Below are 23,995 nucleotides of genomic sequence, written 5' to 3' on the forward strand. Positions count from 1 at the left end.
CTGCACAACACGTTTTATTTAAATCATTTATTTCAAATAAACTCTCATTTTTGTGTTTTTTTGTCTTTTTTGCATAAGTGCAAAGTGCACCAACAGCCACCTGAGGGAAGTCTACATCCTTAAATAAAAAAAGAAAACAAGAAAAGCGCACATATATTAGTACAAAATTCTTTAAAAAATTGCACAGTTTAGGTGTATAATACACATTTGTAATCTATTTCAAACTTAAATAAAATGGTAAAAGTCTCATAGAGTAAACAAAATCCACAAAATTGAAAATAAAAACATTTCCCCACTAATATAATTAAAGCTGAATAATTGGGAGACCCTGTCGCTGACGTCTGGTGCATCTGTTCTGTGCTGATGGTTGACCAGACGATCTGAATCTATTGCTAAATACTTCAGTAGTTCAGTCCTACTACAAAATATAGAAGAGTAGTGGGCTCCTATTATCAGAGTAGAGCCCCTGTTCACAAATTACACACAATAAAACCCCTTTTATTTGCTCCCGAATCCAGTTCTCGTGCTCAAAACGTCTGTATCCCTGACGATGTGTATTGCATTGGGGTTGGGAGAGCAGCTCAGCGCCGGTAGGGATGGAAGCCCTGTACATTGTGGTTCTGTCCTCGTCCGAAGCTGCTGGGGGCCGGCTGGGCTCCTGACGAGGGTGCGGAGGGGGCTGCGGCGTACGAGGCAGTTTGCTGGCTGGGGTCTGCAAAGCTATGACCAAAAGCACTCAGGTCTTGCCCATAACCTGTCTCAACAGACATGAAAACATGGGACGTGATATTAAACACCAGTAAACTTGGAAGCGTCAGTATGCGACCGGGCTTTCTTGTAACCCCTCAGCATTTGATTGCATTTACTTGATTTTTCACTTCTCGAGACAAAGGCCACGTACACACCGCAGCTAAATACAGTTGACACTTCTCTGAAGTCTAAAGTGTAGTTTGGTTTTTGCACAGTGCATGTGACATAATTTTTTTTGCACTGATGTGTCTCAATGAAAAATATACTTTCATGGTATAAGTCTGTTTCCTTAAAGGGACAGTTCACCCAAATTAAAATAGTCATTATTTACTCACCCTGAAGTTGTTACAAGCCTGTATGAGTTTCTTTATCCTACTGAACACGAAAGAAGATATTTAGAAACATTTTGGTAACCATGCATTTGACGGTACCCATTGACTTCCATTAGAGAGAAAAAAAACACCATTTGAGTCAATAGCTACTGTTAACTGTTTGGTACAGCAATTAGATTTTTGGGTGAACTATTCCTTTAACTGATTAATTACTATTAATTCTACAAAATTGTCCAAATTTATCACTGTAGCCACAATAAAACGTGATCAATTTTAGGGTGGTCAAAAGTAGTCTTTTTAGATGATCTTTGACTTTCTACTTGAACATTAGGGGTAACTTTTTTTAAAGACTGTTATTTAACAAATTTATATAAATACAGGCTTGAAATGGATTTAAGGGGTATGAGAAAAAGAACAAGATTTTTTTAGTAATCATTATTACTAGTTAATCTGGTCATTACTGATTTTAGTAATCAGAGCTGTTTGTTTTTTTATCATGCACCTATTTAATCTTTTTTGTATGGCTACATACGCTTCTTGTTTCACCACATTTGATTATAAATGACATCAATCATAAAAAAAATAGCCTATGTTTTAAATGCAAAATTGCTCGTGAAGATTTGTCAAACAGTTGTCAAATACTACGTGTTTAGCTACTTATATCTTGCCTCAACATTAAAATCTGAAGCATCGTGCTTTAATTTACTCTGTTATTATTAACAGTAAAAACTCTTAGACCACTGGCCAGCCTACAACTGTAATGGTTGAAACTTTTTGTCAAATACTGTTAAAAATATCAAATACTGTGTGGACAATTTAGAATTTATAATTATTGGTAGTGACCCCTTATCGTCTATTGTGGTTACAGTCCTGCTTTTAAAAATAGATATTCTTAGTGGAATTCAAATAGATTGCACATTTTTATTATCAAAGTCGTTACAATCCTATCCTGCTTTTGGAGAACATTTGTTATGGGCTCGTGGTATATTAAAGCAGTAATTACAAAGTGTTTTTAGGCAGGATGCAAAGCAGAAAACCTCCTATAGCTGTTATAAATTCACTGTAAACCACGGCTTCACGGGGGTTATTGCTTTAAAAAAAAAACTGTTATTCTATATACGTAGTAAGGTTTCACAAAATAGCAAATAAATAGTAATTATCTTAATAAAAACATTCTTCCATCAAACAAATTCCTCAGAAACGGTTGTGGTTCCAACAAAGTGGTTGCTGAGCAACACACAAATGTAAACAAAGGTGTGTGTTTGCAGAGTAATTAACAACAGCTTTGAACTTGGCTCAACCAATCAGAATCAAGGACTCGAACTATCCGATTTATAAAGAATGATTTGAACTCTGCCCATGAAAAGGTAATTAAACTGGGATTTGATTGAGTTGCTCAGACAAGTGGTCTTATTTGCATGTTTCCAACAGGAACTAGTGCTTAAATATTGAGAGCAGATTGTTTGTGGGGTTGAGAGATACACACAACATTTTAATCAGTGATAACTTCTATAGAGAAATTGGACAAGGTTTGAAATTGTAATGTGCTCAGCTTTAACAGTTTGTAATGTAAGTTTAATTGTATATGTAAGTATATTTTGGATTTACACATTTAGTCCCGTTTTATCCAATTTTAGAATTTTACAAACAAAGTCACTCCTGAAAAATTAGTGGTTTACTTATTTCCATGCGGTTATAGATCTTGCCAATATTACTTTGGTTGGAAATGTGTAACACAAGCAGATTAAACTGTTGGCATCTATTTTTCTTTTTACTGTGGTGATCCACAACGTCAATTCTGTACACACACAGACCAATAATGAAGTGACTTCACTCTTAAAAGCAGCTTTTCAGTGTGTATGTGGCCAAAGTATGTCCAATGCATCTATAAAAGAAAGACTAAAAAAAACATAATTAACCAAATAGGAAACAGCTACAAACAAAAGTATGATGACAAACAGGTCATGAAAACACATTTAAAGCAGTCTGGAAAAATTCAAACACAAACGGCAGAAATGCATTTTGGACAGAGTTTATTCCAAAGTCTCTAGATGAAAGTGAAACATTAGACTACGGGAACACAAATTGAGAGAAATGGATAACTTTTAAGAGTCGAGTAAAGAATCGAATTGCCAGCGGTCGCCGAATCCGCACAGATTTGTTCAGCCGTGTTTGTCACACGCTGCGTGAGGGGCACAAAATCCACAGAAAACCCAGCAGAGACAATATTAGATCATCCTTTTGGCAGCAAAGCAATGCAGTGACGGGAATAAGAACATCTGAAGCAAGCCGTCAGTTTTGTTCATACAATAAACTACAGCTACAAGCCATACGAGTTACAATACTGAGAGAATCCGATCTAAAGGTTATTGAGTTTATTGTATTTCATTCAAACATGCATCTTTTGAGGCTCTCTGAATGACATGTAGCTGTACTTTAGTATATCCCATTAAAAACTGAAGAGACTGATGTAGAATATGCACACGGCATATGCATATTGTACATGGGATGCATGTAACAGAACCGAAGCATTATGGGTCCACAGGCTGATGTTTGGTTTATTGGGTTTAAGTGATTGTAGTATGCAGTTGCTCACCTACCTGCGCTATATCCCTGCTCTTCCTGTACATAAGTGTGAGAAGGACGCGTTGGTCCGTAGGCAGAGGGGTCCTGAGGATAGTTACCCAAGCCTAGCAGGGAGATGAGGAGACCAGGTTGACTCGACCCAAAGAGAGTCTGACTTAACCTCTACCTTACAGCTCCTACCCAGGTGAACCCTGCCCTCTCCTGCCCTCAGGGCTCATGAACAGAACATGTGGATGGATCGGCCCCGCACGGTTTCTAAATGAGCATGTTTATCAGGCTGCTCAGCCATCGAGGTGCTGATGAATGAAAGCAAAGCGTAGGCGTGACACACAGCAGCCGATGAGACCACCCATACATACATCCAGCCCACACAGACGGCCTGACCCCATGCTAACAGCACTTTATGTACAGCACAAAAAAAAGATGGGTCTAAACCGGGTTCGAAGACTTTATCCTTGATCGTTCTGGAATAACATTGTTTTAAAACGATTGCTATGTTTGTTACGCCCAAATGACCTGATATTTTCACCATTGATTCTGGTGTAGAGCCGCACATTTACCTCTCAGACAAGGGTGGGTGATACACTCAGACACAATTAACCAGTAGAAATTTGTCCACTGGTAGAGATTTCGGACTATCATCTCTATCGTAGTTACACATTCACGTGAAGCATTAAAATTTATATTTTGCGTGCTTTTTAAGCATTGCGGTTTAAAAACAAGTGATTTTAAACTGTTGAAGTGCAATCAGAAGCGAAAGAGAACTAATTTCGCCATATACAAGCGCTGTCTGAGAGACTTTCTGAGCAGTTTTGGTTTAATGGTTAAAGGGATACTCAAGCCCAAAATGAAAATTTTGACATTAATCACTTACCCCAATGTCGTTCCAAACCCTTAGGAGCTTAGTTCTTCTTCAAAACACAATTTAAGATATTATGGATGAAAAACGGGAGGCTTAGTTGGGAAGTAAAACACAGTGTCAAGGTCCAGAAAAGTATGAAAAGCATCATCAGAATAGTTGATCTGCCATCAGTGGTTCAACTGTAACATTATGACACTTTACGCAGGCAGCGTACGCTCTTCTGCGTCAGCCGCACTGCACAGATTCACTGTTATATTCCCAAGCAAGGTGTAAATATACAAGCGTAAATACACAAAAATGGCGCTATACTCTGATGTGAAGTGGCACAGAATTCTTGAATAAAGTTGTTGTTTTGGTTTTATTCCCGGACAAAAAGTATTGTCGTCACTTCATAACATTACGTCTGAACCACTGATGGCAGCTGGACTATTCTGACGATGCTTTTCATACTTTTCTGGACCTTGACGCTGTATTTTACTTGGAAGTCAATGGGACAGTCACAAGCCTCCCAGTTTTCATCCAAAATAACTTTCAATATTTTAAGGGTTTGGAACGAAATGGGGGTAAAATGATTAATGACAAAATTTTCTTCGTCATTCTACATAAACACAATACTTTAGGTCTTAAGTGAAATCAAACAGCTGAGAAAGAAAACGGATAACAGTATATTGGATCCGGGTAGCTCTTAAAGTGACAGCAGTCTAATATCCCTGCTGTCTGTGATTCACATTAGTCTAACAAGAAAAGAGAGGATCTCTCACTGCTCTTGACAAACACTTGGGTAGCTTTAATAAGAATATATTTTAATTCACACAATGAAGGAAATAAAAGTTTTTATTCTTTCGATATAAGATTTTGGTCATATCGCCCATATCGCTTGGTGGTTTCTTAAGTATGTAGTTGCTGAAGTGTTTTAAATGGTTTTTCTGAGTGATTGCTAGAGTGTTATGGCTGATTCTCTGTGCCTAGATCTGTTCAACCCAAAATGAAAATTCTGTCATCGTTTATTAACATTCATGTCATTCCAAATCTGTATGCAACGTAAAAGAAGATATTAAGAGAAATTCCCAAAGGTGTTTTTATACAAAACAGCTGTTTTTGGTCACCAATATACTCCAGAATATCTTCTTTTGGCTTCTGCCGGGTTTGGAATGCAATGAAGTTTCTACTGAGTAAACGATGACAGAATTTAAATGGTGGCAGGTTTGTAGCACCAATGGAAATGGAATGAAAAATGTGACTAGTTATAATACTTGGGGTTAGAGGTTCATTGTGGTAATAATTGCTACAGTAAAAGCAGCTTCCCCGCTTAAACGCACTGCGTTCCACATCTCACTGACCTCCAGATGCTTTTAGCTCTAGCCGCTTCTATGAAATAGGGGTCTATGGCTATTTCTGTAGGGTCAGCTCTACTTTCTAGTCTAATGGATGCTCTAGATTTCTGTACTGTGACTGCACCTGCACCAAGAGGCGTCTTTGTATATCTTATCTTACGCTTGATGAAAGTCTAAAATCAGTCATTAAATCTCACATGCAACTTTTTCTCATTGGCACCCCCACCATCAAACGCTGAGACATCTACAGATGAAAATCCCCATCTGCGTTAGGATGAAGCGTCATCTGGTCAAAAGCAGCATTGCAGTACAGGATGATCTAATTCACACATACCACTGGATAAACCTCCACAGACTGCATTATAGCATCTTCATTGAGGGTAAATACACTGAAGGTCTGTGTGGAAGCGTGTGTATGTGATGTCATCATGCCCGTTCAGCCGTGTGAACAGGAAGCACATCTGCAGTGGTTTGGTGCCGAGGTTTAGTGTGCTCTTACCATACTGGCTATAGGAGAAGTCTGGCTGTGCTGGGGTGGCTTTGCTCAGGTCCTGAGAGGGAGTCGTCGCAGGGGCAAAACCTAAAGGCCCTGCACCCGGCGTGGCGGGAGGGGGCGGCATTCCCTGTGCTACAAACTGGTCACCTTGAGGTGTTCCAAAACTATATCCTATGTTGAAAAAGAAAAGAAAATAATGCAGGAATATATATATCACATGGTTGAGCAGAGTCTTTGGGTCATATATAGAAATGCCACTGCAAAAAATATAGGAACTGTTCACTTACCAAACTGAGGTTGCGCGCTAAAGCCCTGCTGGGGGTATCCCTGAGGTGCCCCGAATCCCCCTGTAGGTGCTGCAACTAGAAATGCATTAAATGGAGAAGGAGGTTGTGTGGGTACCCCACGGCCAGCAGTTAAAGGAGGTCCATACCCAGCTGAAACACAGCAGGAGTTCACACACATCACACTTTAGTCAAAACTCACTCATCAAGTCCAATGCAACTGAACAAGTATAATATATTTATAAAATTAACTATGCACACCAAATACCAAACTTTATGCAGTGTAATTCCACTGATACATTATTCACCATATAAACATTATATGTAGAATATTAATTAAATAATAAATATTTTATAATATATGAATATAAATTATATGTATGACAACAAAATATTCATTATTTTAAATTATCAAATATATGTCTATATATGAAGAGTTTATTTGTAAAAACAGATAACTGCTAGATAAATCACATTTTATTCATTGTGCATTTCAATTTATCTCAATCAAACTGCAGTTGGGTTATTTTGATTAGGTAAAAACAACTTTAAAATACAAACACAATAAAACGTTATCTGTTCTTGCAAATTTACTCTTTATATATGTATTTATGTGTGTGTGTGTGTGTGTGTGTGTGTGTTATTTATTTATTTATTTTCAACATTCAAAAGTTTGGGTCCAGTTTATTAATTAATTAAATATTAATTAATATAATATTTTATAATATCATAAAGAAATTAATAAGCTTGTTCAGAAAAACTGCATTAAATTGATCAAAAAACGACAGAAATGTACAACATTACAAAAGATTTCTACTTAAATGCTATTCCTTTGAATCAGAACAATAAAAAAAAAAATATATATATATATATATATATATATATATATATATATATATATATATACTGAAATAGAACACAGTTATTGCAAAGCAATTCTTTTTTTTTCAAACTTTTGAACAACAGTGTAAATATTCAGGGAAATGGTGGGAAAAGGACTTTTAGTGATAGTTCAAATGCCAAATAATAAAACAAAACATACCAAGAGGTTGACCTGTAGACACCCAAACACCTGGAACAAAAAAACACACACACATTTTAACTTACAACCAACACGCAAGGAAATTACAAACTGAATCAAAACTGTGGGGCGAAGCCAGAACATGTTGTATTTCTGGATTCACGCCAGGCAGAGCAGGTTTATTTTGGGCGAGTTTTACATGAACCCCCCCCCCCCCCACACACACACACACACACACACACACACCCAGTGTGGTTTAGCCAGATGGCACAAACGGCAAAGCAAAGTGTGACTGATACCAGTTGGCTCTTAGGCTCATTTTTCAGGTTGGGATGCGTTACGCTCCCGCTGTGTTCTGGCCCAACGTGTCACTCACCCTGAGGCCCATAGCTCTGCTGCCAGCTCGGAGCTGCTTGTGCTGCCCAGCCATTGGCTGCGCTTAAGATGGCTCGGGGCCCCCACTGATTGGCTCCCAGCAGACCGGGGGCGGGAGCTTTGCTGTCTCGTGGCTCCGCCTTCTTCACTTCAACCTGGACAAAGGACAAGAGGTCGTAACTAGCGAGAGGTGAATTAACATACTGCCTACCTCCCCCACTCACCTATCAGAAACTTTAGCCCTCACCTTATAAATAATACTATTACTTAGGCCAAATACATGACTGTGGTCCATATGGAATGGAATATACTTGGTCTCTTCTCTTGGATAACTATTTAAACCAATGTTTCGGAGGTACTTGGGTATGAAAGGGACATTTATGTTGGCTAAAAGTCTATAGGTCAGATCAAGCAGGTAGATTCCTGCGTAAATTTGTGAATTAATATTAATTTGCATGACCACAGACGTACCTGGGAAACACCGTCCCTTCATATATCCTACATCTCAGCTCTTTTATGTGTTTATAAACTGCTGATAGAAAATTAAGACTTACCTCCCCCTGGCTAATGCTTAAGAACTTCAGTTTAGATACGACAACAGAAATATAAGGGTCAATGATGTTTAAATGTATGATAATCTAGTTGTACCAAATAATTAACATGCAGATAATAAAAATGGAGAGATCAAATTCTAATAAGAGAGGAATCTTCATACTGTGTCAAATATGAAAATAATATAGATTTTCTACAGAACATTGGCAGGCAAAAATGGCGTTTTCTTAGTGTTTTAGTGCACGTTAATGTGGATGCTTACAGGGCCTAATCAAAAGATACCACCCCAGAGACTCTACAATGTTCTGGTCTTGGGACTAACTATTGAAATTGCAATTTAATGGTAGAAGTAACCAATTTTGACATGCATGTATAATAATACGTTGGTTGTTGGTTGGATGGAAACAGATCTCAGTTGTTCAGTTACATTGCTGTCTGCGAAGAGCTCTCAGATTTGATCAAAATGATCTTAATTTCTGTTCCAAAAATGACCGAAGGTTTTACGGTTTTAGAACGAGATAAAGATGAGTAATTAATGACAGAATTTTCTTTTTTGGACGAACTAACCCTTTAATTGTGCCTACAGGTATATCACCCATCAATACACAATAATATGCATTTAGAAAACATATTTCAATCCTCATTTTTATGCTGACCTAAAGTATTAAAATATCTCTCCCCAACTAACCACACGTTTTTGATTATGAATCGTGATTATTTGGCCTTAAAAAATACAAATCACGATTACTGATATTTTAAACATTTTCACATAACCACAAAAAAAGTGAATGTCAACTTTTCAGCTCATCTGTGCTTTTTCCATAATGCAGAGAGATGCATGCACATGGTTACCAGTTTGGGAAGATTAATTAAACCTCTAAAGTAGAAAATGCATTGATTCATGAAAAAAGCTTGGGGGATTTAAACTTTTGAAAGCGTGTTACCAATGCAAGACTACTCGTATGCCAATTTAAAATAAAATGTTATCAGGATAAGTCGCCAACAGGCAAATATTGTAAATAACAATGCTTAATAAAAATGGTGATCAGGATTAAAATACGATTTGATAAGTAATGCTTCCCTAAGCAATTACCTCTAATTATATAATTTTCCAATTTGGTTAATGACATTACCTGCCACTCAGTAAAAAAAAATGGACAAACGTGGTTTAACACACACACACACACACAGGGAAGTTTCACTCCAGTTAAAGTGGAGATCCAGAAATAGACGTGAGACTCTAAAGGGGGTGAGTTATTGGGGTCACCTTGCGTCAAGAGCGAGAAGCGATATTTTTCCGTGGGAAAGCAGCATAAATGTAACGACTCTCTCCTCCTCTCTCACTGTCGACCTAATTAGGTATCAGTTTGAGCGAGTGGTCTGCAACCCTCGCATCGGCAACACACACTCCCGCGGGCATCGAGTGATGGGAGGCCTCGCGCAAGTCTTCGCATCCAACAGTAGAGCTGGGATTTGGTACACAGTTTGATATGCTCCAGTTTCTAATTTTATAACATATGGCCCCCACCTCCCTTAAAGCCCCAATGAAATAATGTCATGTGAAGAACAATAGCACAGGTACCTTAGTACCTGATTCCTTCAGGAACACAGACCCAAGTCAAGGAGAACGTCGGTGGGCGAGAACAAACTCAATGTAGGACAAACACTACAGAGCTATTCTGGAGTCTCGAACGCACTTCACTTTAAATCAGCACACTGCAGTCATGACGGAGCAATGAAACCAAATCTAAAGACACACCTCTCTGCATTCTGGGTCTGCGTGAGGCAATTAGTCAAAACTCCAGTGATGCATTTTCAAAAACTACAAACCGGCCACACTGGGAGTGATATTTTACGAAGTGGAGCTGGTGAGGTGAGATAACACGTCATGCGACGTGTTCAGTCTTGCGCTATCCCAAGAAACAGACTAATACACCTAGGTATCAGACAATAATCTTACGCCACAGAGGCATCTGCTACCCGCCCAAAGCCCGTTTGGAGTAGACTAACAGACACAGTATGGAGATTCGAATATTGAGGTCACTTAATTAAGATTTCTCTTTGCCTTCTGGGAAAATATAGAACTCAAATAGTAAGTGACCTGACAGTAGCAACCTGAATAAAAAAAATTAAATAAAAAAAGGAAACCAACCGGTTCTTTAGGTGAGTGCTGATATGCTTTAAAGTTCACTTAGCATTTATGTACAATGGTACAATGTATTTCTAAAAGCTCACTTTATTTTAATAATTAATCACTTTATACAGCATTACGTCACCTAAAGGAGCGGTCCAAATGAACTAAGCCTTGGGCGACTAACATGCAAGTAAAAATACATAAAATGTAACAAACACAGACTTTCCCAAACTTTTCCAACATTGGGAGAGAAATAATGTTTTCATTAATGAGAAACGCACTCTTTACATGTTAAATGTCAAATTTCTAGCTATTAGTTTAAGCGTATGTTTGGTCGCCCAAGCTTTAGTTTCTGTTGTAGGGGAAAATAAAACTACAACTACACACTTTTTTGCCCATGATGTCGTGAAAATGCATGTTGACAGCCTGGTCCACTGATTGTTCGGCCTCGAAAGTTATAAATCCAAAACCTAGCCAACGACCAAAAGTCAACAGAGCAGCAGGGTGTTGGGACAGATCAGCTAGAAGAACATAAGAGGGATGGGGTGGGGGGGTACCTGAGGTTCAGATGACATCACGGCCCGAGTCACCAGGAAAGGTCACAGGTGGAGGCCCGAAAGGACAGAAGCGATACGTGTAATTCTGCTCTCTTTAATACTTTAACCTTGAACGTGTTTAATGAGTAACAGCCGTAGACGGCATTCGATAACTGAAGTCAGGTCTTACGCAACCTTAATGCTATTAAGCCGAATCTTTGTCAAATTATGGGTTTGATTTTTTATTTTCTGCCTTTTAAGTTTCATCCGAACCTCATTTTCATCACCACCCCAATCTTACACAACAAATGCGAGCAGCAACCACAATCATCAATGCATAACAAGAATGATCATTACAACTACAATGTTTAACTGGTTTTTCTCAAAGCTTCCCAAAATGCTATAGTACTTTGGGCAAGCCAAGAGAACAAAGAGCACCACAAGGATATAAGGATATCTGTGAAACATTGAATGCAGCCTAGTTTCTCGTGTGGCGTAAGCATGGTTAAAGCTCAATTTCATAGATCTGCTCGGAGGCTCGAGGACAACGGAAAAGACGCAAGCGTGTGCACCCATGCGTGCAGGGGTCACGCAGTCACTTAAGCGATAAGACCGAGCACAATCCTCCAGCAGCAGCTGAGTTTAGCTGCGCCAGATCCACCAGTGTGAACTAGTTTCCGTCAGATCAGATATCCGTGGCAGAACTGGGCTGCGAGAATCTCCACTTTGGGATCTAACCTGATTCCGATTGCACGTCCTTTGAGACTGAAGAGATCTGAGAATTCGTACACTATGTGGAGCAGAACCATCTGTTTAAATGAGGACTAAATATACTCAACGTGCCCCTTATCACCAGGCCTGGTTTCATTAAAGAAGAAAGTTTTTAAAAGTCGATTAATTTGTCTCTTTTTATCAAAAGTGACTAGTTGTTGTGCCATCTGGAAATATTAGTCATCCAGCCGCTGGACTGCATCTGAACCTAATCTGAGCGGTGAATTTGCACAAGCGATACTTTGATGATTTTAGAGACACAACTTCAGGTTCGCGATGCTAAAAGTATTGCATGGTAGTGCTCAGCACTTTTTGTAAAGCAGCGTCTATAAATTCATTCCCATTTGCATTTACATCCAAAACACAGTCTGCTGGATGACATTGTAAAGTCCTGCATCCATAAAGCCACTGAAAACACAAACCTGACTTTAACATATAGACGGTGTGCAATTACTCTCTTATGAGGAGTAAAACGCAAACATCTGACATGGTGTATTTACTGAATCTCTCAACAGGAAGTGTTTTAGTCCGTTTTAGTGAAAGCACAATGCGATCATTGCCTGTAGTAGAACACAAATTGAAGCATTAACCATGTTTAGACCAGAGAAACAGGCTTGAGTGTGTTTCACACCAGGCCTTAATCTGTGTGGTGCCACTATCTGTACTGTATCCTACAAGAAAGAACAGACATATCTCAGGAAAAACGTTAATGCATTCAAACACTTAGACAAGGAAAACAGGGACATAAAAAGAAAGATAGAAAGAGCTTACTTAAATGTACTACATTGCAATAAACACTCGTAGATCAATCAAATGTAAATGCTCATTATTAAACAAAACTTATTTAAATATCTAAATGTTAACAAAAAAGTGATTCAAGATATTTAATAAGACAAATGACAAACTATTCCACGGTTACCCAACGAGAGTGAAATGTGTAAAGCAATTTAAGTCTGAACAGTAAAAGCAGTTCAGTTTACAGGAAGACATGGAAGGACATGCTTTGAGTGAATGCAAATAGTGCACAGAAAACTTTGTGTAAAATAGGATTTTAAAATGAAATTGTTTATTTTCAGTCATTTTGATGGCTGTTTCTCATTTAGTTCTTCAGCTGGACCACGCCATGGCCAGTGTGTTTTCAGCTGCTCTGAATAGTGCTGTTATGGAAAACAGGTTCTGGCTAGATAATAAAACAGTGGATCTACTGAACTTGAAAAGTGTCAGCCATCAGCATTACGCTGTTTTGATATCTTAAAGGGATAGTTCACGCACTCCTTGTCCTGTTATTTCATTTTCCCACAGAACACAAAAGTGGAATGTTTTGAAGAATCCTCACATTCTCTTTCTATAGTAGTAAGCCACCTTTCTCAAGCTCCAAAAAGCCTACATTTATTAGTAGTCTTACCACTTCATGCAACATACAAAAAATACGTGTTTTGGGGTTTTGTTTTTTTGTGCTGATAACGAAATTGGTTACAGGATTTTTGTGGGATATACAACTATAAACAGCATTTCTTAAATGCATGTCGCTTGTTATTGTCCAAAAAACACTTTTAAATAGCAATGTTTGAAGTCTTGTTCAAATTAAAATTTAAGCACTTACTCGCTAATATAAATATTTAGCAGCATCTATTCAAAAAACCAACTCACGTTCAGTTATGAAAAATAAAACTTTTATAATTTCTCCTTTTGTGTTCCACAGAAAAAACTAACAACACAGATTTGAATAGAGTGAAAAAAAAGAGACTATTTTCATCTTGGAGTGAACTGCTCCTTTAAGGCACAAGCAGATGTGCAAGACGCTGAACCGACTGAACATGTTTGATGCAAATGTGTGCGTGTCATGTGGATGCTGCTGATTTGCCTTGCTATCATGCAAGAGTTGAGACACACCAAACCAAGCATCACACACATGAGAGGGGCGGATGGCCAGCGTGATGTTCTCTTCTCTTTGGGTCAGAATAGTTTGTCTTGTGCATGAGGTGAGATAGAGACTGAATGGGAGCAAATATGAATGTGTGGATTACCTCGAGGCCTCTGTTTCTCTGCGTCATAGATCATTACCACCTCTGTGACCTTCAAAAGGAAGAACAGGACCCGCGAAGGACGAAACAGACAAAGAAAAAGCATTGCATGTAAAACATATTACATACAGTGGGGTCCAAAGGTGTGATGAAGTATTAAAAACAAGGGATTCAAAATCTGAAAATACTAAAGTAAAAATGTCAGGTAAAATTAATAAAAAGATGTACTGTACATGCTCATTTGTGCATCTTTTGACATCATTACAACATCTTTATTGAATTTATTCAGTCATTAATAATGCCTAATTAAAGAATAATGGTACATTTCTACATCTGTGTCCATCTCACCACTCCAAATCTGTTGAAATAATCCCTGAGTTCAGCTTCACCGCAATTATGAGGAATTCCACCCACAAATATCTTCTTAGATTTATTGCTGTCACTTTTGCTTCCTTTCTATAACACACACACACACACACACACACACACACACACACACACACACAAAAGGTCAGACAAAGACTCGACAATGATAGTTCACCCAAAAATGTAAATTAACCCATTGGTTAACTCTTCCCCTCAAGCCATCCTAAGTGTTAGTATAATTTTTTTTTAAACAAATACAAAGCCGATTAAAAAAAATGTCCTGGCCTTTCCAAGCTTTATAGTGGCATTCAATGGGTGTTGAGATTTTTAAGCCCAAAAAAGTGCATGTATCCATCATAAAAAGTGCTCCACACGGCTCCGGGCTGTTCATGAAAAGGCCTTCTGAAGCAAAGCAATGCATTTGTGTAAGCAAACTAACCATATTTAAAACTTTAGAAACTTTAATATCTATCTTATGATAGAGATGACTTTTTATGCTGGATGGACAGACTTTTTTGGGCTTTAAATCTCAACACCCATTCACTGCCATTATAAAGATTGGAAAAGCCAGGACGTTTTTAATATAACTAAGAATCGTCTGAAAGAAGAAAGTCATATACACCTAAAATGGCTTGAGGTTGAGTAAATCATGGGCAAATTTAAATTTTTTGGTGAACTGACCCTTTAATAAAGTAAAAAAACATCATGCAGTTTTCAGACTCATATGAACATACTTGAATAAAAAAATTTAACACGTTTTTCATTTTTTAAGTTCTTACCCAGCCTTCTTTTGCCCGAGTCTTCTCAGGCTGCATACCTCGAGGTGTACAAGGCTTTGGGTCAATCTGTGAGAATAAACAGACGGCACTTTTTCAGTAAAACTCAAAACGGCATGCCATTAGAGCACTGGATTCTTTGGTCACAAAATGCCTTTGTTTTTAAGTCAGCATTAAAATGTGATGCATTGATCGTGATTGGGCAAAATGGGATTATAAGCAATTCTCCTCACATTTCTTCCGTCCAGGTTATGAGGTTTGGTCTCCAGGACGGTTCGTACGCAATTGGGGTCTTTAAACTTCACAAAGCCAAAGCCCCTGGACTGATTTGTGCTTTTATCTTTCATGATGACACAATCCACCACCTCTCCATACTGGCAAAAGTAGTTTCGCAAAGTCTCTAACGAAACACAGAAAGAACTAATTATGTCAACAACTTGACTTTTGATGAATCCAGGTTCTTAACTGGTTGGTAGAATTGCAAGTCTGTTAAAAAACAAACCATATATAATGTACAGTCAGGATAGCACAAAAATATTGATCAATTCTAAGAGGAAAAACATTTCACATCCAAACTTTACAGCATTTTGGAGTAAACTCTTCTCACGGCTGGCAGAAGTGAGCCAAACCAGACTAGGAACCAGATTCCATATATTAATGTTTTGCATGACTGCCCTCAACCTTAAAAACCAATGTAATATTCAAGTTTTTGACATGCACAACAGCCTAATGCAGCGCAGCTGTATTGTATATATTATAGATATATTATATCTGCCTACACATTATTATGGCAGTTATTAGAAATCTGCATTAGCACTGCAGGGCATTCAGAAGCCTGTTTTCATTAAATGCATTTGCTAAAAAAAAAAAATACATACACCATGAACAATATTAGATCATTTTCCATTGATTTCCTCATTGCATTTTACGCATGCTATTTGATACAGGCTTAATTCGATTTCTGGAGCTTGCATCCAAGCGGCTGTTTTACTTGCAACCACATACTGAAAAGGCAAGCTCAGCCCCTGAGTGACAGCCTGGATTCTACACTGAGTTTATGGATAATATTATAGCGTGCATCAAGCCGGCAATGCAAAACAAGACGGTGCTTCCAATGAAAAATGCACTACAGTGATGCAGGCTCACACTTGCATTATTTAAGAGCAACTAATGTTACTGTATAAATCTATATGAGGGTTAATAGGACTATAACACTCACCCTGGGTGGTGCTCCAATCCAGTCCACCCACAAACAGCTTCCTGCAACACATAGATGAGGGAACGTCACAATGCATTTGCATTCATTCGGAAAGGAACATGAGCCAAGGTGAAGGAGAGAAAACACGTTTGCCCTTGGCACTGAAAGACTGATCTGTGCGGTCTAACGGGTCATAATCAGAAACCAGCAATACATTCAAATTAACCTCAGACATGAGCCGGTTTATCAAATCAACCTGGCTGATGTAAACTACTGCAGGCTGGGTCACACCGTCCATGCATGAGCTTATCTTCTGGTCCATAAATATTATAGTATAGAAGTCAAGAGAGATGGAATCCTCCAATAGGATTATTAATAAGTTAAAAAATAGCAGTCTCCAGTTTGTGATTGTAAGCTTATAGGATAAGAAGAGCACATAAAAGCCTCTAGTTTGATTATAAAACTTACTATATATGACCCTGGAGCAAAAAAACAGTCATAAGTAGCAGGGGTATATTAGTAGCAATAGCCAACATTACATTGCACGGGTCAAAATTATCTATATTTCTATTATGCCTAAAAATAAATTCCCATATTAAGTAAAGATCATGTTCCATGAAGATATTCTGTACACTTCCTACCATAAATATATCAACGCTTAATTTTTGTTTAGTAACATGCATGGCTAAGAACTTAATTTTGACTATTTTAAATGCAATTTTCTGAACATTTCGATTTTTAGCACCATTAGATTCCAGGTTTTCAAATAGTTGCATCTCAGCCAAATAATGTCCAATCCTAACATCAATGGAAAGCTTATTTATTCAGCTTTCCAATGATGTATGAATCTCAATTTCACAAAGCTGACCCTTATTATGACTGGTTTTGTGGTCAGTGGTCACCTATGAAAGAAAGCGACATGTAAGTGTTTATAAAACTTACACTATAAAAAGAGAGTGACAAAAAACTCCAGTTTGTTTATAAGAAACAGAGTGACACAAGCCTCCAGTTTGACAGCTCATCTTTTTCTGTCAATCTATCTCTTAGCTTCTTTGTTGAAGCATTCAATCAGTTAAATTAACTGATAACATGTTGTTGTCAAGTTTAAGGAGATCATTGGAGAACCAGAGTGAGCTGCGGTGCTCGGCAGGATGCTTCGCCGGGACTTGCTGTCCTCTGGGCGGCCCGCTGCGCATATTTCTCCGCTGGAACTTACATCCAAACACTGTCACGTAAACACACCGTGTCTTACCCGATTTCATCTCCAGCTAAGTTGCTGTTCATCTCCGTGGCGAGGGTCGTGGACGGGAGTGCTGACATGGGTCCTCGCTCGGTCTCCTGCCGGTCTCCGCCGCCAGGGAAGGTCACACTCCGCTTTCGGTTCAAACCGAATCTGCGCAACACTGACGCGAGCCACGGGGCGCCCCAGCAAGGGCGGCGCAATCAGAGCAAAGCATGATGGGAAATGTAGTCCACCAGGCTTTACAGTACAAAAGAGAGAGAGAGAGAGAGAGAGAGCGATTGACACGGTCAATAATATCCATTTCAGTTCTCTAAATATAGATATAAAATTATTAGGGCTAAAGGTGGATAATTCTAAATATGTGTGTGTATTGCAAGTTTTCTTAAATGTTTGGTTTAAATTTGGTTAAAAGTCTAGTACAATATTCTGCCACTCCATAATTCAGGAAATAGAATAGACAGAAACAATATATTTTTTCAAAATGGGGGGGGGGGTGTTGTTGTATATGATCAAGCAAAACTATATATGAACATAGACAGGAATAAAAATGCAAAGTTTGGTGTCTGGTGCTACTCAAGTGTACATTTATGGCTCAGTGTAGGAGGAAACATTTTTTTTTTTTTTTTTGAGAAAATGTAAGTATTGTAAATTAAATTGATTGACACAAATAGATAAAGTGCTATAAAATAAACATTTAACAGTGACCCCTTGGATGTTTTCTTTCCACTAATATGAAAAAAATAAACACTTGTAAAACCAAAAAGCCCAAAAAAAAAAGTGTTGCCTGCAGTGTTTCCCCTTAAGTTAACATTAGCATTGTGGGCATGTAAGTAAACAATAGCAACTTTGCACACAAATAATTTTGATTTTGAAGAATGTTCTGGCTTTAGTGAGAATTAATGAGGACTGTGGCTGTCCAACTTTGCCATTGATGATTCAGTTCTCTTCTCTTAAAAGGTAATGAGAAAAGCAGCAAAAACCAGTCAGGAATTAATCATTATTTTACTCAAAAATCTAACAAAAATCAAGACAATTTTACATGTTTGTCCAGACTTGAAGTGAGTGAATGAGGACAGAATCTTTTATTTTTATTTTTACTGTCTCTTTAAGAAATTTCAGTTCTGAGTGTACTTAATCTTGATTCAGTAAAAAGCTGTTTGCAATGTAGTATTAGCAAACCTGGTTCAACAGGTTCATGAATACACTGTTAGTGAATAGAGATATAGAGAATAAAAAGCCAAGAGGATTGTTGCTGATACATACTTCTATTAATTAGTGATCAAATCCAATGCATTTTTGATTTGACTGAATAACATACAATCACAAAACCTAAGCAGGACAAATTAATTTGCTTTCAATAGTCAGTTCAAATGAATTAATTCCAATTAGTGTTTTGTGTGCAGACCACAGACCGTGAAGAAATGCAAAGAAATAATTAAGATGTTGCAGCAGAGCACAGAGGTGCCAATTCTGACATAGTATTATTTTTAACTATTTTGTATCACAGGAATGTTGGGTATGCAAGTAGCCTATGAATGTGTAACTGAAATATTGATGAAAGTGGAAAACAAAATGTGGCTGTTCTGCATGTAAATAGTTCAGAAAGTCCACTTGCTCTGTACGATTGCACAACCTCAGTCACGTGATTAGAGTTAATAGTCAGACTGCATGTGCATGCCTACTTAAATCCACATACAAATGCACCACACTAGTACTATTGTTTATTATTTATTTATTTTAATTTTTCGGTGGGACAAGTAGCATAGAAATACCATGTTTTTGAACATATATGTATATGGTAATCATTCAGTACCATAATAAAAGATGGAGTACAAGTATTAGCTGTATAACAATTTGTGTGAAAAGTTAAATAGAAAATTAATTTTACAATATCTTATTTGATCGGTCCCTGTTTTGCTTTAATGATATGAACCTGCAGACCTTGATGTTTCATCTTAGTCAAAGTCAAGTCAAAGTCTGCTTTATTGTCAAATTTTGCAACATATATTTGCAGTTCTGCGTTTCGTTGCCTTGTACCTTACATGTGCAATTACAATAAAGTTGAATCTAATCTAATCTAATCTAAAATGTATAGCATACAGAGAATTGACACGGCATTACTCTAAGACCCTTCGAGCACAACACCAAACAAAAATGCTAACGTAAAAATACGAATAAAAACAGATTAAATATCATATAAAATACAACTATGCAGATAAAGGCATGCATAAAAAGATAAAACATGTTCTGCAGCATCAAAAAAAAGTTTACATCAAAGATTTGCAATGTGGTTTTGAACAGGAAATCAAAGTGCCATCATTGTATTATCATATACAATGACAGCATCATGGTTCTTCCACATGGCAATGAATAACTCAGTCCTTTTAAATAGTAAAGGATAGTAAGGGTTACAGCTGTTGGGTTAACCATCATGAATCAGACGCTGTTCCAGCTGTCTAGTCTAGAGAGCAATGCATGTGAGAGTCCACCCCCTTCTTATCAACAGTCACTCTTTGACTAGACTGATTCTTGCACACTCAGCAGTTCTTTAAATATATAACACTCAAGTCACGCCAGAGACGATCTCTTCAGCCACTGCACGTTGATTCAACACCAACAACATTCAAGAATCCACCATGACCAGTGCTCAGCCGATCTTCTCAAAGGGCGAAAACTGCAAACAAGTGTGGCACGACGCGAGTGCTGACTACAATGAGACAGACACACACTTGGAGATCATGGGGAAACCCGTTATGGAGCGCTGGGAAACTCCATATATGCACTCCCTTGCTACAGTTGCTGCATCTAAAGGTACTTTGCTATTTTAATTCATAATCAGCTGAAACAGTGAGTCAAAGAACTCGATTCGCTGCGTTACGTTTTCATTGAAAGTGACTTTATTAATCCTATTAGTGTCAAAATCATCCGCCAAAACCTTTTAAACGAGACGTTTTCTAAAAACAACAAACACAAAAGTAAAAGTAAGCATTCTACTATGGCGAAGCGATTCTGATTCTTAAATGAATCATTCACTTGAATCGAATCTTTTGAACTGTCATGTATAAACGATTCATTTGTGAATCCGTTATCAATTCTGACCCCTTGAACTGAGCACTGTTCAAATCTATGTTTATTAACCTACTCTATGTAAAAATAGCTATTATGTAATCGTGTAAAAGACCAGTTCTAATGTATATATATATATATATATATATATATATATATATATATATATATATATATATATATATATATTAATCCGAACATGCAGTATTCATGTAACGTAAATCCAGAAAAACAAAATATTTTTTTTGGGATACGTCTAAATCAGGGTTAATAATTGGGTTAAGTTTGATCAGCAAGGGCCTTTTTAGCTTTATATTTCACATATCAACAATTTAATCGAAAAATAACTTAATACGTTGATAAATAATTAAACAAACCATCACCCGTATGTTCCAACACTGGCTTCTTAAATTATTTACTATTATTATATTTTCCAACATGTACGTCACGCCAGGGTGGACCACGTAATGGCGTAAAAGACCAGTTCTAAAAGATCTGTTCAAAAGAACCGATTCCAGAAACGAGTCATCCCAGAGACTTTCCAGTACTACTCTTTCTTTTACTGTCTATGGTACTACTATGGCAGAGATGTCGCTAATGAATATTAATGTGGTAATGCTGACGTTGCGTCGTAACCTTCCTGGAGCGACCAATGGCGTTGCCTAATTAATATTAAGTACCTAGTCCTTCACGTAAGCGTTCACGTTGTAACAGTCTGACTGGATTTAGAAATCTATGAATGTGACAAAAACACGTGCTTGTGCCACAAAGACAGGTGCAAAACTTCCACACTAGATTCAGTTATTTCTCACTTAAAAGCTTAAACTTAAAATGTATGGTTAATAGTCACACAGAGCATGTCACATCAACAGTTTACAAACGGAATTTCTAGAAATGCTATTAATTTGAGAAGGGTTTACTCCTCACATGCCTATTTTTACTCCTCTCTGAAATATCACCTCCTGCAGCTGCATGACCTTTCCCATGACCACCTCTCTGTCAGTATCGGCTATCAGGCATAGTAAAATACATACGCTTAATGGACAGAATGCAACGAGAAGCACTAAATTATTATAAGAAAACATGTAAAAAGCATGAACAACATGTTTCCTCTTGTTTGGGAATGTAGGTGGAAGGGTGCTGGAGATCGGCTTTGGAATGGCCATAGCAGCCACTAAAGTGGAGTCCTTCCCCATTGAGGAGCATTGGATCATTGAGTGCAATGATGGTGTATTCCAGAGGCTACAGGAATGGGCCAAAAGTCAGCCACATAAAGTAATCAAAATATATCAGTATCTGCTAATTGTACTGACTTATTACAAAGCAGCTTATGACTTCTTAAACTGTCCATTATTTTGATTGTACTTGCATAGGTTGTTCCTCTGAAAGGCCTGTGGGAAGATGTGGTGTCAACTCTACCCGACAGTCACTTTGATGGTAAAATCATTTGAATATTTATTATAATGCAAGCAAAATATATATATATTTTTAATGCACATCAGTGCATAATGGTAACCTTCAATGCAAAAGATGTAAAATGTGCCGTTTACTCACCGATGGCTACATAAAATAAAGAAAAAGTCTTGAAAGAAATTAAAACATTTATTCAACAAGGATGCATTATATGAATCAAAAGTGATAGTATAAAATATGCGGTGAAACGAATACTGTTATTTTTTTCAGAATTCTTAAAAATTAGCATTTTCAACATTTGTGAGGTTAAGAATTGTTTCAATCATATTAGATCATGTGACACTGAAGACTGGAGTAATTATGCTGAAAATTCAGCTTTGATCAGAGGAATAGATTACATTTTAGAATAGAAAATAGTTATTTTAAATTGTATTAATATTTTGCATATTTGCTGCAATTATATTTTCCCCCCTAAAAATTAAAATTCCTACCGTCCCAAAACTTTTAAACAGTAGTGTAAATTTTGTCTAATAATATATGTAATGTATTAAAATGCACTGAACAGAAAATGATTATCATATGTGACCATGGCCCACAAAACAAGTCATAAGCATACATTTTTGAAACGGAGATGTATACGTCATCTGAAAGCTGACTAAATACGTTTTCCAGTGATGTATGGTTTGTTAGGATGGGACAATATTTGAAAATCTGTAATCTTAAAAAAAGAAAAAGAAAAAAATGTCTAAATATTAAGAAAATAACCTTGAAAGTTGTCCAAATTAAGTTCTTACCAATGCATATGACTAATTAAAAATTAAGCTTTAATATATTTACAGTAGTAAATGTACAAAATATCTTAATGGAACATTATCTTTACTTAATATCCTAATGATTTTTGGCATAAAAGAAAGATCAATCATTTTGACCCATAAAATGTATTGTTGGTTATTGCTACAAATATACCCCAGCGACTTCTGACTGCTTTTGTGCTCCAAGGTCACATATAATGTTCCAGTTTAGGAATTTATGACAGTTGTGTGAAGTACTCTGTGTATATTTCTCATCCAATTACAGGTATTCTTTATGACACATATCCTTTGTCAGAGGAGACCTGGCACACGCATCAGTTCAACTTTATCAAGGTTTGAAGACAAGTACATAAAAACCATTTGGGTTGACGTTTGCTGCGCGTGATCACGCTCTGTTTTGTCAAACGGTTTCCTAATCACAGTGAACTGTGTTATCAGGGTCATGCTAACAGACTGCTGAAGCCCGGCGGTGTGCTCACATACTGTAATCTCACTTCTTGGGGTGAGCTGCTGAAAAACAAATATACTGACATCGACAAAATGTTCCAAGTGAGTAGCTCAGTTCCTGACGTTCTCATTCCAACTAAATCCATATAATTGCGCTGTGGTTTTATGAGAAATCTACTTTTTTTTTTGCACAGGAGACACAGGTTCCCCACCTGGTGGAAGCGGGATTCAAGAAGGAGAAGATCAGCACCATGTTGATGGACATCAGTCCTCCCAGTGAATGCAAATACTACTCGTTTAATAAGATGATCACACCAACTATTGTTAAAGAATAAGAAAACAAACTGTATATAAATCATTCTACTGTCAAGTGTCTCTGAAATGAAATTATTTAATTCATTTATTGCATTTAATTATATAAAAATAACTAGAACAGTTTTGTAGATGACTAGTTGTGCCATTCAAAGACTTATTTCTTTTCTGTTTTGATTATACGACATCAAAATAAACACTACATGATTTACATATTTTGTTTCATATATCAGTATTGTGTATGTATTCACAGATAAAGAGCGCAGTGTATTATAGTTTTTGTTAATATCTTAAATTAGAGATGT

The 23,995-nt window shown here is 37.3% G+C and overlaps 2 protein-coding genes across 6 annotated transcripts; one reads left to right on the forward strand and one right to left on the reverse strand.

Annotated features, from left to right (window-relative positions):
* Window positions 1–12: 12 nt before the first annotated feature.
* On the reverse strand, window positions 13–17,815 carry LOC127968306 (DAZ-associated protein 1). Of its 5 annotated transcripts, none has more exons than XM_052569422.1 (13): window positions 17,650–17,815; window positions 16,419–16,459; window positions 15,433–15,599; window positions 15,203–15,268; window positions 14,406–14,513; window positions 14,061–14,109; window positions 11,114–11,247; window positions 8,042–8,195; window positions 7,687–7,716; window positions 6,648–6,797; window positions 6,364–6,531; window positions 3,683–3,772; window positions 13–754 (listed from the first exon to the last, which is right to left on the reverse strand). In XM_052569422.1, exons 1-13 carry the CDS (start codon window positions 17,715–17,717, stop codon window positions 582–584), a joined length of 1,398 nt encoding a protein of 465 aa, XP_052425382.1. In that variant the 5' UTR covers window positions 17,718–17,815; the 3' UTR covers window positions 13–581. The 5 variants fall into 5 exon arrangements, with proteins under 5 accessions (XP_052425382.1, XP_052425383.1, XP_052425386.1 ...); XM_052569423.1 differs by having other exon boundaries at window positions 11,114–11,196; window positions 17,650–17,814; XM_052569426.1 differs by lacking the exon at window positions 3,683–3,772 and having other exon boundaries at window positions 13–758.
* Window positions 17,816–20,083: 2,268 nt separating this feature from the next.
* Window positions 20,084–23,903, forward strand: gamt (guanidinoacetate N-methyltransferase). Its single transcript, XM_052569429.1, has 6 exons — window positions 20,084–20,451; window positions 21,836–21,981; window positions 22,080–22,143; window positions 23,197–23,264; window positions 23,370–23,480; window positions 23,573–23,903. Exons 1-6 carry the CDS (start codon window positions 20,277–20,279, stop codon window positions 23,711–23,713), a joined length of 705 nt encoding a protein of 234 aa, XP_052425389.1. The 5' UTR covers window positions 20,084–20,276; the 3' UTR covers window positions 23,714–23,903.
* The last annotated feature ends 92 nt before the right edge of the window (window positions 23,904–23,995 follow it).

The sequence above is a fragment of the Carassius gibelio genome, chromosome B11 (assembly GCF_023724105.1).
Source record: "Carassius gibelio isolate Cgi1373 ecotype wild population from Czech Republic chromosome B11, carGib1.2-hapl.c, whole genome shotgun sequence".
Taxonomy (NCBI): domain Eukaryota; kingdom Metazoa; phylum Chordata; class Actinopteri; order Cypriniformes; family Cyprinidae; genus Carassius; species Carassius gibelio.

Excerpts from the sequence above, each read along its gene's own strand:
- LOC127968306 (XM_052569422.1), bottom strand. The coding sequence starts at position 17,717 with ATGTCAGCACTCCCGTCCACGACCCTCGCCACGGAGATGAACAGCAAC. Across the intron at positions 11,248-14,060 it reads AGAGAAACAGAGGCCTCGAG|CTGATCTGTCCCAACACCCT; the intron begins GTAATCCACACA and ends ATGTTCTTCTAG. Across the intron at positions 7,717-8,041 it reads GCAGAGCTATGGGCCTCAGG|GTGTTTGGGTGTCTACAGGT; the intron begins GTGAGTGACACG and ends TTTTTGTTCCAG.
- gamt (XM_052569429.1), top strand. The coding sequence starts at position 20,277 with ATGACCAGTGCTCAGCCGATCTTCTCAAAGGGCGAAAACTGCAAACAA. Across the intron at positions 22,144-23,196 it reads ACCCGACAGTCACTTTGATG|GTATTCTTTATGACACATAT; the intron begins GTAAAATCATTT and ends ATCCAATTACAG. Across the intron at positions 23,265-23,369 it reads ATCAGTTCAACTTTATCAAG|GGTCATGCTAACAGACTGCT; the intron begins GTTTGAAGACAA and ends CTGTGTTATCAG.